Source organism: Loxodonta africana, chromosome X, assembly GCF_030014295.1.
Source record: "Loxodonta africana isolate mLoxAfr1 chromosome X, mLoxAfr1.hap2, whole genome shotgun sequence".
Classification (NCBI taxonomy): domain Eukaryota; kingdom Metazoa; phylum Chordata; class Mammalia; order Proboscidea; family Elephantidae; genus Loxodonta; species Loxodonta africana.
The window spans coordinates 127,060,338-127,073,881 of NC_087369.1; the positions used below are offsets into that span (position 1 = coordinate 127,060,338).

Sequence of the window (13,544 nt, forward strand, 5' to 3'; positions counted from 1 at the left end):
TATTTGAGTCCTCTCCTGTTTTTCTTTTGTCAGTTTGGCCAATGGTTTGTCAATTTTGTTGCTCCTTTCAGAGAACCAACTTTTGGTTTTTGTTGATTCCTTCTATTGTTTTTCTAGTCTCTATTTCAATCTTTTTTTTTATTTCATTTATTTCTGCTCTGATCTTTATATTTTCTTTCTTCTGGTGGCTGTGGGCTTCTTTTTGCTGTTCTCTTTCTCTTTGTTCGAGTTGTATAGCTAATGTTCTGACTTTTTCCCTTTCTTCTTTTTTGATGTGTGCATCTGTTGTTGTAAATTGACCTCTGAGCACTGCCTGTGCTGTGTCCCAAAAGTTTTGGTATGGTATGTTTTCATTCTCATTTGATTCTAGGAATTTTTGATTCCATCTTTGATTTTTTCTATTACCTGGTGATTTTTAAGCAGGGTGTTGTTCAGTTTCCATGTATTTGATTTTTTTTCCCTTGCTCTTTCTGTTATTAATTTCTACTTTTATGGTGTTGTCATCAGAGAAGATGCTTTATATAATCTCAGTGTTTTGGATTTTGTTGAGGGTTGCTTTGTGGCCTAAGATGTGATCTATTCTGGAGAACGTTCCATGTGCATTGGAAAAGAATGTGTACATTGCCGCTGTTGGGTGGAGTGTTCTGTATGTGTCTATGAGGTCAAGTTGGTTAACTGCAGCTTTAGGTATTCTGTATCTTTGTTGAGTTTCTTTATAGATGTTCTGTCTTTATGGAGAGTGGTGTGTTGAAGTCTCCTACTATTCTCGTGGAACTGTCACTTTCTCTTTTTAGTGCCATTAGAGTTTGTTTTATGTATTTTGGAGCCCTGTCATTGGTTGCATAGATATTTATTATGGTTATGTCCTCATGATGGATTATCCCTTTAATCATTATATAATCTTCTTCCTTGTCTTTTACGGTGGATTTTGATTTAAAGTGTATTTTATCTGAGATTAGTATTGTCACTCCTGATCTTTTTTGGTAGCTGTTTGCTTGACATATTTGTTCCCATCCTTTGATTTTTAATATACTTGTGTCTTTGTTTCTAAGGTGTGTATCTTGTAGACAGCATATTGATGGGTCCTGATTTTTTTTAATCCATTCTGTTATTCTCTTTCTTTGTAGGTGCATGTAAGCCATTTACATTCAGTGTGATTATTGATAGGTGTGAGTTTATTGCTGTAGTTTTGTAGTGCTTTTTTTGTGGTGCTGCCTTCTTTGTTCCTCTTACACTTCTGTGCTGAATTTTTTTTGTTTGTGGGGTTTTTTTCTTTTGTTTTTGTACATTTTGTGTTTACTGAGACTTTATGTTTTTCTTTATTTTGATGAATTGTTGTTGTTGTTAGGTGCCGTCGAGTCGGTTCCGACTCATATCGACCCTATGCACAACAGAATGAAACACTGCCCAGTCCTGCGCCATCCTTACAGTTGTTGTTATGCTTGAGCCCATTGTTGCAGCCACTGTGTCAATCCACCTCGTTGAGGGTCTTCCTCTTTTCCGCTGACCCTGCACTTTGCCAAGCATGATGTCCTTCTCCAGAGACTGATCCCTCCTGACAACATGTCCAAAGTATGTAAGATGCAGTTTTGCCATCCTTGCTTCTAAGGAGCATTCTGGTTGTACTTCTTCTAAGACAGATTTATTCATTCTTCTGGCAGTCGCCAACACAATTCAAAGGCATCAATTCTTCTTCGGTCTTCCTTATTCATTGTCCAGCTTTCACATGCATATGATGCGATTCAAAATACCATGGCTTGGGTCAGGCACACCTTAGTCTTCAAGGTGACAGCTTTGCTCATCAACACTTTATAACGAGGTCCTTTGCGGCAGATTTACCTGATGCAATGCGTCTTTTGATTTCTTGACTGCTGCTCCCATGGCTGTTGATTGTGGATCCAAGTAAAATGAAATCCTTGATTTTGATGAATAGGGTTTGTTAACTTTCTTTTTGGTTACCTTGAAATTTACCCCTGATTTCCTAAGTTTAAACCAGTTTTTTATTACTTGATATCTCCATGACTTCCTGTCCATTTGAAAGTTCTATACCCACATCATTTATTCCCTCTTTTATCGTTTTGACGTTGTTGTCATTTACAGATTGACTTCTCTGGTTCCCTGTTGTAAATCTTTTAGTTTTATTTTATCCTTGAGAGTTCATTCCCTGGATTGGTATCTGGCTGATGCTGTCCTGTGTCCTAGATTCAGGTTGTTGTCTGATCTTGGTTCTCTAACTGAAGGACTCCCTGTAATAATTCTTGTAAGTTTGGTTTGGTTGTTACATATTCCCTTAATTTCTGTTTATCTGGAAATGTCCTAATTTCACCATCATATGTGAGCAAGAGTTTTGCAGGATATATTATTCTTGGTTGGTGTTTTTTTTTCTTTCAAGGTTTTTACATACGTCATCCCATTACCTTTTTGCCTGCATGGTTTCTGCCAAGTAATCAGAGCTTAGTCTTATTGTTTCCCCTTTGTGTGTGACTTTTCATTTTTCTTGAGCTGCTCTCAGGATTCTTTGTCTTTGGTTTTGAGTTTGATTATGATATATCATGTTGATTTTCTTTTGGAGTCTATCCTGTACGGGGTTTGTTGAGCTTCTTGGATGGCCAGCTTTTCATATTTCATGATATTAGGGAAATTTTCTGTCAGCAAATCTTCAGTGGCCCTGTCTGTGTTTTCCATTTTCTCCCCCTGCTCTGGAACTCCGATCACAAAGAGATTTTTACTTTTGATTATATTCCACGTTGTTCTCGGGGTTTCTTCACTCTTTTCTCTGATTTTTCCTCAAAGTGGTATCCAAGGATTTGTCTTCAATTTTGCCGATCCTATCTTTCATTGTTTCCAATTTACTTCTAAAACCTTCTGTTGCAGTATTTCTGAAATCTTGTTGTCTTTTGGATTTCTAATTGCTGTTTTTGTATGATTTCTAGTTGTTTAATTTGAAATTTTGTTCATATATTATTTTTCTGAATTCTTCTATTGCTTTGTCTTTGTTTTCCCTGATTTTGTCTGTATTTTCCATGATTTTGTGTATTTTTTTCCTGCATTTTCCTTCATCTTGCTCCTAATCTCTTGGAGAGCCGTGAATATTAGAGTTCTGAATTCCCAATCAGGTAGTTCCAGTGCCTTTTACTCTATTGGAAGGTCATCCAGTGTTTTATTTTGGTTGCTTTCTGGAGCCATCCTGTCCTGTTTTTTTTAATATATTTTGATGTTGTCTGCCTTCTCCAGGACATTAAGGAGTTATTTTCTTCATTTATTGATTGTAAATTTGTTTGATTTGTTCTGTTCTGCTTTTTTGTTGTATTTGGTTATTTCTAGGCAGGCAGGCTGGGCAGGTTTTGTTGCTTGCTCGTCTGTGGGCATGATATTTCTCACCACTTTGTCTAGGTGGGCAGAGCTGGTCACTCAACTGTGGTGCAGCAGGGCAGGTCCTCTGGGGAGGGGGAGGAGCAGCGATGGCTCATTTGCAGAACAAACTGGGGCCAATGGGCCAGGGCCAGGGGGCAGTGAAGGGCGGTGTCCAGGGGTCTACACCAGTGCTATCAGGGGCACAGCGCTGGGTGTGCAGTGCAGATTGGAAGGAGGGAAGGGAGAGGGTGTGATGTTTGAAGCTAAATGGGTGAGAGAAAGAAGAGAAACAGAAGTAAAAGAAATGAAGGGAAAAAAGAGAAAGTAAGTAAGTAAAATGGCAGCTCACAGGATTTGGCAAGTGGAGGCAGGGCTGTCTAGCGAGCAGTGCGACCCGGCCTGGTGAGAATGGGCGTGGGTGGCGCATGGGGCTAGGTAGGTGGGAAAAAGGAAAGGAAAGAGAGAGAAGAAACAAACCAAAAAAAAAAAAAGCGACAATAACAAAAAATAAATATGTTGCTGGGGGAGCTGGCCATTGACCGCAGGGCAGAACTGGGGTGGTGGCGAGCTGATGTCTCTCTTGCTGGGCAGTGTGGCAAGGCCTGTCAAGAAGTGTCAGAGGTAGCGCAGGGCCTAGGTGGGTGGGAGAAGGAAAAGGAAAAAGGGGAAATGAAAGATAAAGAAAAAAAATGGTGCTGAGGGAGCCCACCTGTGGGGGCAGCGCAGACCCAGGGAGGCTATGTGCCAGAGGCTCTCTAGCCAAGTGGTACAGCACAACCCGTCAAGAAGGGGTGGTGCAGTACATGGGGCTAGGTGGGTGGGAGAAAGGAAAGGAAGGGAGGGAGAGAGAGAAGAAACAACAACAAAAGATGGCACTGAGGGAGCCATTCAGTGATGGCAGCACAGACCCGGGAAGGCAGTGTGCCAGTGACTCTAGCTGAGTGTTGCAGCATAGCCCTTCAAGAAGGGGCAGGGGCGGCATACAGGGCTAGATGGGCAGGAGAAAGGAAAGGAAGGAAGGCAAAGAGAAGAAACAGAAAAGAACAAAGCAAACAAACAAAAAATATAGCTCTGAGGTAACTGGTTGGTGGGGGCAGCACAGAATGGAGAAGCCATATGCTAGTGCCTCTTTAGCCTAGTGATGTGGTAAGGCGCTTTGAGAAGGAGTTGGGGCTAGGTGTGTGGGCAACAGGAAAGGAAGGAAGGGAGAGAGAGAAGAAACAAAAAACAAACAAGCAAAACAGAACAAACAAACAAATATGGCACTGAGGGAGCCAGCCAGTGGGGCAGCATGGACTCAGGGCAGCTGCATGCCATGTTGACTCTACCTGCTAACTCCACAAAATTTCTTAAAGGAGGTAAGTTTAGATCCAAGTGCTCCAGGAAGTAATTCCACAGCTTGGCAAAATGGAGAACATTCTAGATGGAACAATGTGTGCAAAAATCTAGAGACGTGTATTATTAAGTTTTATATGGAGGAAGTATATAGATTGACTTTGCTGGCAAGAAATAGCTACTTTGGGCCTGTCAGTGGCCATTTAAGATACTCCACTGGTCTTGCCCCTTAAGGACAAGGGAGAATAAAGGAAACTAAAGACACAAGGAAAAGATCAGTCCAAAGGACTAATTGACCACAACTACCACACCTTGTACCAGACTGAGTCTAGTACAACTAGATAGTGCCCAGCTACCACCACTGACTGCTCTGATAGGGATCACAATACAGAATCCTGGACAGAGCTGGAGAAAAATGTAGGACAAAATTCTAACTCACAAAAAAAGACCAGACTTACCGGCCTGACAGAGACTGAAGAAACCCCGAGAGTATGGCCCCCAGACACCCTTTTAGCTCAGTAATGAAGTCACTCCTGAGGTTCACTCTTCAGCCAAAGATTAAAAAAACAAAAACCCATTGCCGTTGAGACAATTTTGACTCATGCAAACCTATAGGACAGAGTAGAACTGCCCCATACGGTTTCTAAGGAGCACCTGGTGGATTCGAACTGCCAGCCTTTTGATTAGCAGCCATAGCTCTTAACCACTACCCCACCAGGGTTTCCAGCCAAAGGTTAGACAGGCTCATAAAATAAAACAAGACTAAAGGGACACACTAGCCCCAGGGCAAGGGCTAGAAGGCAGGAGGAGCCAGGAAAGCTGGTAATAGGGAACTCAAGGTCGAGAAGGGAGAGTGTTGACGTGTCGTGAGATTGTTAACCAATGTCATAAAACAATATGTGTACTAACTGTTTAAAGAGAAGCTAGTTTGTTCTGTAAACCTTCATCTAAAAAAAAAAAAAGAAAAAAAGGATCTGCTTTGGGTATAATTTGGTTATTGTAATTTTTAACCATTAAAATAAACCTTTGAAGTTACCATGATGTGTTAAATAGGATGTTTTTCTTTTTTTTTTTTATATTCTAGCTATCAAAATAATTTCTCTTTCTCACCTTGAAATGACCTGGTCTACCAGAAAGAATTTTCCTGCATTGCTTGTAAGAATCTTATATAAATCGAAACTGCGATACTATGGGAAACCTGATAAAAAGATAACTGAGCCATACCAGGTACAATGATATTATATGTTAAAGTTTATAGATTATAATTTACAGGCCTGACTCCATATTGGGATAATTTTATTTTTAAATAATATTTTATAACTTAACTAAATAGAAATACACATAAATATATATTTTTCCTGTGTAGTTTCTTGTACAAAAAAATTTCTCTCTGTGTTGGTGCCCTTAAGTTCCCTGATCCAACTGATCGCCTTCACTCCTTTTTCTGTATCTTCTACTATTTCTTCTGTACTGGTGCTTTTCACACGAGCATATAAACATACCCTGTTCTCCCACTTTAAAAAAAGAAATTTTATTTCACTAAAGTATTTTCCATTTCTGTTTCTATTTATAAAAGTATTATCTAGTTAACATTTTAGCATTAAAATCATACTTATACAGTGAAACGTGTGAGAGCTGGAATTGAATGGAATTGCTTTGTTTTTCTGGGGTCTCACAAATTTTCCGCCTTTGACAGGGTGCAGTCTTACCACTTTTCTATTGCTGCCTATTAGTGGAAAATGTTTGAATTTTCTTTTTCTGACAGGTTCCATTACCTTATGACTCTGTTTCCTCTCTCCTTCTCTTCAGGCCAAGCTCCTTGAAGAAGTAGTCTATACTAGATGTTTTCACTTTCTTGCCTTCCATTTACTTCTCAACATAAATTAGTTTGGCTTCTTTCTTCAGTTCACCGTTCGCTACTAAACCAAACCCACTGCCGTTGAGTCAATTCTGACTCATAGCGACCCTATGGGACACAGTGTAACTGCCCCATAGGGTTTTCAAGGCTGTAAATTTTTACAGAATTAGACTGCCACATCTTTCTCCTACGGAGCCGGTGGTGGTTTCGAACTGTGATGTTTCAGTTAGCAGTCGATCGCTTTAACTACTGTGCCACCAAGTTTCCTCCCGTTTACTACTAGTGATCTTCTAAGTGTCAAATCTAACTGACACTTCTCTATTATCTTGACTCTGTGGCATATAAGGCTGATGAGAACTTCTTTCATAATAAGTTTGTGACCTTTTTTTTAACTTAACGTTTTACTGTGTTTCCCCACGTTACCAAGAATTATTTTAGGTATTTTATTTAATTTTTTATTACAAAAGTTATACGTTCTTATTATAGAGAATTTGAAAAATGTAGAAAGCTTATAAAGAGAATATTACCACCTCAAATCCTACCAATCAGAGAGAGCTGCTGTTAACAGTAGGGTATGTTTTATTCCCTGTTTTGTGTGTGTATACACACACACATACACATGTATTTCATATATACATCTATCTATCACATCACAAAAAATACCAAACCCATTGCCATCGAGCCAGTTCTGATTCATGGTGACCCCATATGTTACAGAGTAGAACTGGGCTCCATAGGGTTTTCTTGGCTGTAATCTTTATGGAAACAGGCCTTTCTTCTACAGCACTGCTGGGTAGGTTTGAACCACTAGCCTTTCAATTAGCAGCTTAATGCAAACCATTTGCACCATATGTATACCACATATATGTTTATGCACATATACTGTATATTACCTGTGAATGACTATGTTTGTCATATATCACATTATTTTACAAAAGGGGAATTGTGTTGGACATATAATTTTGTATCTTGCTTTCTCATTTAACATTATCTTAAGTATTTCCTCATATCATTAAAAATTCTTCATTTATAATTTTTCAGTTATAGATTCTGTCAAAGAAATATCATAAACTATTCAATAATGCCCCTATAGTTTTTTGCTTCTTCATTCTTGAAATACTTTCTTCCTTGGCTTTTTAACTTCACTTGCTCATTTGCCTTCCTACCCTTTGTGTCTCCATCATGTTGCCCCTGCTTCTCCCTGGTCTCTCCCCTCCTGAACTCTCCATACCCAATAACAGCCAAATTTCCCTACCTAAAATTTCCTAAAAGTAAAAAAAAAAAAAAAATTCTACCTTTCATGCCTTTGCTTATGTTTTTCCTCCTGTCTTAGTTTGCTGCGGTAACAGAAATGCTGCAGGTGGGTGGCTTTAACGAACAGAAATTTAGGAGGCTGTTGTTGTTGTTGTTAGATACCGTTGAGGCGGTTCTGATTCATAGCGAGCCTGTGTACAACAGAACAAAACACTGCTGGTTCCTGCTCCATCCTCACAATCATTGCTGTTTAAACCCACTGTTGGCAGCCACTTTGTCAGCCAATCTCGTTAAGGGTCTTCCTCTTTTTCACTGACCCTGTACTTTACCACGCATGATGTCCTTCTCTAGGGACTGGTCCTTCCTGATAACATGTCCAAAATACATGAGGTGATGTCTTACCATCCTCGTGTCTAAGGAGCATTCTAGCTGTACTTCTTCCAAGACATGTTTGTTTGTTCTTCTGGCAGTCCATGGTATATTCAATATTCTTCACCAACACTATAATTCAAATGCATCAATTCTTCTTCAGTCTTCCTTATTCATTGTCCATTCCTTATTCATTAAAAATCCGTTGCCATCAAGTCATTCTGACTCATAGCAGCCCTATAGGACAGGGTAGAGCTGCCCCACAGGGTTTCCAAGGAGTGGCTGGTGGGTTTGAACTGTCCACCTTTTGGTTAGCAGCCTGAACTCTTAACCACTGTGCCACCAGGGCTCCTGAGGCTGTTGTTGTTGTTGTTGTTAGGTGCTGTCGAGTCGGTTCTGACTCATAGCGACCCAATGCACCACAGAACGAAACACTGCCCCGTCCTGAGCCATCCTTACAATCGTTGTTATGCTTGAGCCCATTGTTGCAGCCACTGTGTCAATCCACCTCCTTGAAGGTCTTCCGCTTTTCCGCTGACCCTGTACTCTGCCAAGCATGATGTCCTTCTCCAGGGACTGATCCCTCCTGACAACATGTCCAAAGTCTGTAAGACGCAGTCTCGCCATCCTTGCCTCTAAGGAGCATTCTGGTTGTACTCTTCCAAGACAGATTTATTCGTTCTTCTGTCAGTCCATGGTATATTCAATATTCTTCGCCAACACCACAATTCAAAGGCATCAATTCTTCTTCAGGCTTCCTTATTCATTGTCCACCTTTCACATGCATATGATGCAATTGAAAATACCATGGCTTGGGTCAGGCACACCTTAAGCTTCAAGGTGACATCTTTGCTCTTCAACACTTTGAAGAGGTCCTTTGCAGCAGATTTACCCAATGCGGTGCGTCGTTTGATTTCTTGACTGCTGCTTCCATGGCTGTTGATTGTGGATCCAAGTAGAATGAAATCCTTGACAGCTTAAATCTTTTCTCCATTTATCATGATGTTGCTCATTGGTCCAGTTGTGAGGATTTTTGTTTTCTTTATGTTGAGGTGCAATCCATACTGAAGGCTGTGGCTAGAAGTCCAAATTCAAGGTACTAGCTCTAGGGGAAGGCTGTCTCTCCATTAACTCTGGGGGAAAATCCTTGTGTCAGCTTCCCTAGGCCCTGTGTTCCTCGGTTCCTTGATGATTTGCACATGGCACCTATCTTTCCCCTATTTGTGCTTACTTGCTTCTGTACCTGATCTGCTCTTTTTGTATCTCAAAAGTGATTAGGTTTAAGACATACCCTACACTAATATGGCCTCATTAACATAACAGAAAACACTGTTCCTAAATGGGTTATACCCACAGGTATAGAAGTTAGGATTCTAACACATTTGTGGGGGAGGGAGGGACACAATTCAATCCATAAGATACGTCTTTCTAAAATTCTGTAATATAAATATCAGGGCTCCCCAACACTTCACAATACCAAGAATCAAGTCAGAATCTACACTTACAATCTCTAAAATGTGACTTGTCTGATTCATTTGACAAGTGTATTATGTGATTACTCTGTGCAAGGCGCTGTGCTAAACTTTATGGGAGAACCAAAGATAAAGATCTGACCTGTACTCTTAGAGTTTATAATCACACATAAGTTAGTAGTACATTCCGGACTTGAAGGCATCTAGTAACAATCTCTCCTTTAGATCACCAGTACTTAGCAGAGTTGACAACTGAATCATTAGTAATAAAGAATTAAAATCGAGGTGTTATTTTATATCAGTCTAAATTATCACAGATAATTATCATCTGTGTAGATATAAGGAACAAATATGTATGTTATTTTACTCTTTTTTTCTTTTCTAGACCTTTTTGGAAGTTGCTGACAGTTCAGGGATGGTTTCAGTCATTATGTGGAATGCCCTGTGTCCTGAGTGGTATAAATCTTTGCAGGTCGGTTTAGTTCTTCTGCTTCGACATTATACCGTTAAGAAGAGTTATCCGTTCAGGATGCAGCCTCCCCCTGTGGATCCACAGATGAAAATAATTTCTAAAATTGGTTAAGTATTCAATGAATTTGTCTTATGGCTATTTTGTTTGTATAAATTTGCAAAGAACCATATCAGGTAAAGGCTCCTGAAAATTACGGAAGCTGTTAAAACTTGAGAAACCTTCAAATTCTTTTATCCATAAAATTTACATTTTTCAGGCAGTCATGTAACTTAATAAGTACATTTACTTATTATTGCATTTATTAAGAAAAATCATCTGATATTAATTGTTGAGTAACAAATTAGCTCCACTTGTGATGTACTTATTTTTGTTTTGTTTTATTTTTTATCATATAATATTAAGTAAATGACAAGTATATTTTGCTGTTAGTATTCGGTGCCATCTTGAAACGATTTGTTAACTTATTTTGAAATAATTTCAAACTTATGTAAAAGTTTAAATAATAGTACAAGGAACTCCCATGTGTCCTTCACCCACATTTAACAATTGTCAACATTCACCTTTCCTTTATCATTCTCTGTGTATGTGTGCGTCTCTTTCTCTCTGTCTCTCTCTGCCTCTCTCTCTCTCTCTACATATACACATACACACGTATATATACACACATATGTACATATTTTTTCCTCTGAATTCCTAAATACTTCAATAATATTTAAGTGTGTATTTCCTAAGAACAAGAACATTCTATTATGTAACCATAGTACATTTATCAAAATCAGGTAATTTACAGTTGATACAATACAAATATCTAACCTATAGTTAATATTTCAAATCTTGCAAGTTGCTACAATCTTGAAAGGGCTTTTCTTAACTAGCATTGAAATTAAAGTTTTGACATCTTGGCATCCCAAATATTTTGGGAACATTAGAATTAATACATTACATGATTGTTTTAACATATGAGTCTGATTTTTTTTTGCATTTTTATTTTTCAGAACTGTAGATAATGGTAGTTAACAAGTTTCTGTTGTTTTGGCTTATAGTACTTTATTACTGGACCTGTGTTTCTGTGTATTCTAATTTCCCCTGCTAATCCATTAAACTTAATTACGTGGAGAATGTTCACATAAATACAGCACTTGGTCATTGTTTTCTGAAATATATGCTTATTTAAGAAAACCTTATATGACCCTTTCTTAAAGTGCTGAGCATTTTGCAGACATTGCTCACATCCTGCTAGATGAAGAAGTTATTATCTTGATAGTTTTGTACAGTTAACCCATTATCTAACTACTCCTTACAATAGAAAGGTGAGAAATGAAACTAATAGAGCCATGACTTACTTGAGAAAATACAGTAAAAGTTGTCAAGAGGAAGATAATTCACAACATGTATTATTATGTCTATTAAATTATAAATTTTGTCCCACAACCAAGCATATCCAGGTGACAAAATTGCTTTTTATAAAACTGTGGTATTTATCACAGTGTGGTGTTGGTACAGGTGTAGACAAATTGACTAGTGAGTCACAATACAGAGTTCAGAAACAGCCTTAGACATATAGAACTTTAATATATGACAGATGTGCCATATAGATAATCAGGGAATCAGGAACTATTCAGTAAATAGTATTGGGACAATTGATTATATATATATATACATATGGAAAAATATGACATTATATCCCTAATCTCACACCATATAAAAACCAATTTCAGATATATTAAATACTTAAATGTAAAAGGCAAAACTTTTAGCAGAACTTATAGAACATATCATTTTAACCTTGGGATAAGGAAGAAATTCTTGGGTAGGACACAAGAAATAGTAACCATCAAAAAAAGTTTAATAAACCTAACTACATTAAAATTATGAACTTTTTTCCATTCAAATGACATCTTAAAGAGAATGAAAAAACAAACCACAAAGTAGGTGAAGATATTTGCAACTATATAATCCACAAAGGATTAGTATCCAAAATATATGATGAACTCCTGCAAATAAATAAGAAAAAAACAAACAATCCAACAGAAAAATGGAGAAAAAACACAAACAGGCATTTCACAGGAGAGGGAGCGTGTATGGACCATAAGCATATAAAATGCTGTTCAGTGTAATTAGTAATAAGAAAATTGCAAAGTAGGACCACAAAAAATTATTATTTTGCATCACTAAACCAAACCAGGGAAACCCTGATGGCATAGTGGTTAAGTGCTGTGGTTGCTAACCAAAAGGTAGGCAGTTCAAATACACCAGACACTCCTTTGAAACTCTATGGGGCAGTTGTACCCTGTCCTGTAGAGTCTCTCTAAATCGGAATTGACTCGATGGCAGTGGGTTTTGTGTTTGAGACCAAACCAAACCCATTATCATTGAGCCGATTCTGATTAAAGTAAGATATTTGATAATTCCAAAATTTGGAGAGGCTATGGAGCATTGCAACAGTTTTCTTTTCTAAGGGATCATTGCTAGTAGGAATATAAATAGATACATTTCTTAGAGATAATTTAAGATTATCTTGTAGAGTTGAACATTTGTGTGTCTTACAACCCAGGGTTTCCATTCCTAGGAATATAACTTAGAAAAATTCTTTGCTGTGAGCACAGGGAGACATGTACAATAATGTTCATAGCAACCCTGTGTGTAACATCAAAAAGCCTGGAAATAATCCAGATGACACCAATATGATGATAGATAAATATATTGTGGTATATTAGCACCGTGGAATATTAGTCAGCAGTAAAAATGAAAAAAAAAAAACCTGCTACATTAAGCTACAGGGAATAAATCTTAGGACAATAAAGTTGAGTAAAAAAGTAGTCCTAGAAGACTTATATGATATGATTTCACTCACATAAAGTTTAAAAGTAAACCAAACAAAATAATATTTTGTTTGGGCAAAAATACATAAGTGATAAAAACCTTTTTTTTTTTAAATTAAGGAAATAATAAACCACAAAATTCAAGGTATGGTTAACCTTTGGTGGGAGATAAGTGAAAGTGATAGTTGAACATAGAAGAAAGACTAGTTCTTGGGTTTAATAGTGGGTTCGCAAGTGTTGAGTATACTATTTTGCTTGTAATTTATACATATATATCCTTTTGCATCTGTTAAATATCATGTTAATGTACTTGTTTTTCAGAAATCTGCCTGAACCTCCAAGATCCTCCAGCTAATATAAAAATCATTCCGGAAACGCAGGTGCAATCAGAATGGAGATTGCCACAATTAAATCACCGATTTGTCACAAGGTAAAATAGTTTCTTGTGTCTTAAATGTTTAATTATCAGGATTAGTCACAAACATAATGCATTATAATCTGCTCAAAATCTACCCAAATATATGCTGTAGCAATTATGCATTGTCATAATTGTAATTGTAGAATGCTTTTTCACTGTTTAAAGATACAGTATTTATTTAACAATTTTG

General features: G+C 37.8%; 1 protein-coding gene across 2 annotated transcripts in view; it reads left to right on the forward strand.

The window, feature by feature from the left end:
* The window catches only part of RADX (RPA1 related single stranded DNA binding protein, X-linked), a 60,164-nt gene that overhangs the window by 7,904 nt on the left and 38,716 nt on the right, over nt 1-13,544 (forward strand). For both annotated transcript variants that reach the window (XM_003414870.4, XM_023553922.2), the window contains exons 2-4: nt 5,774-5,916; nt 10,028-10,220; nt 13,258-13,366. In XM_003414870.4, the coding sequence (XP_003414918.1) occupies nt 5,774-5,916; nt 10,028-10,220; nt 13,258-13,366 (445 nt within the window). The remainder of the gene's footprint in view (nt 1-5,773; nt 5,917-10,027; nt 10,221-13,257; nt 13,367-13,544) is intronic.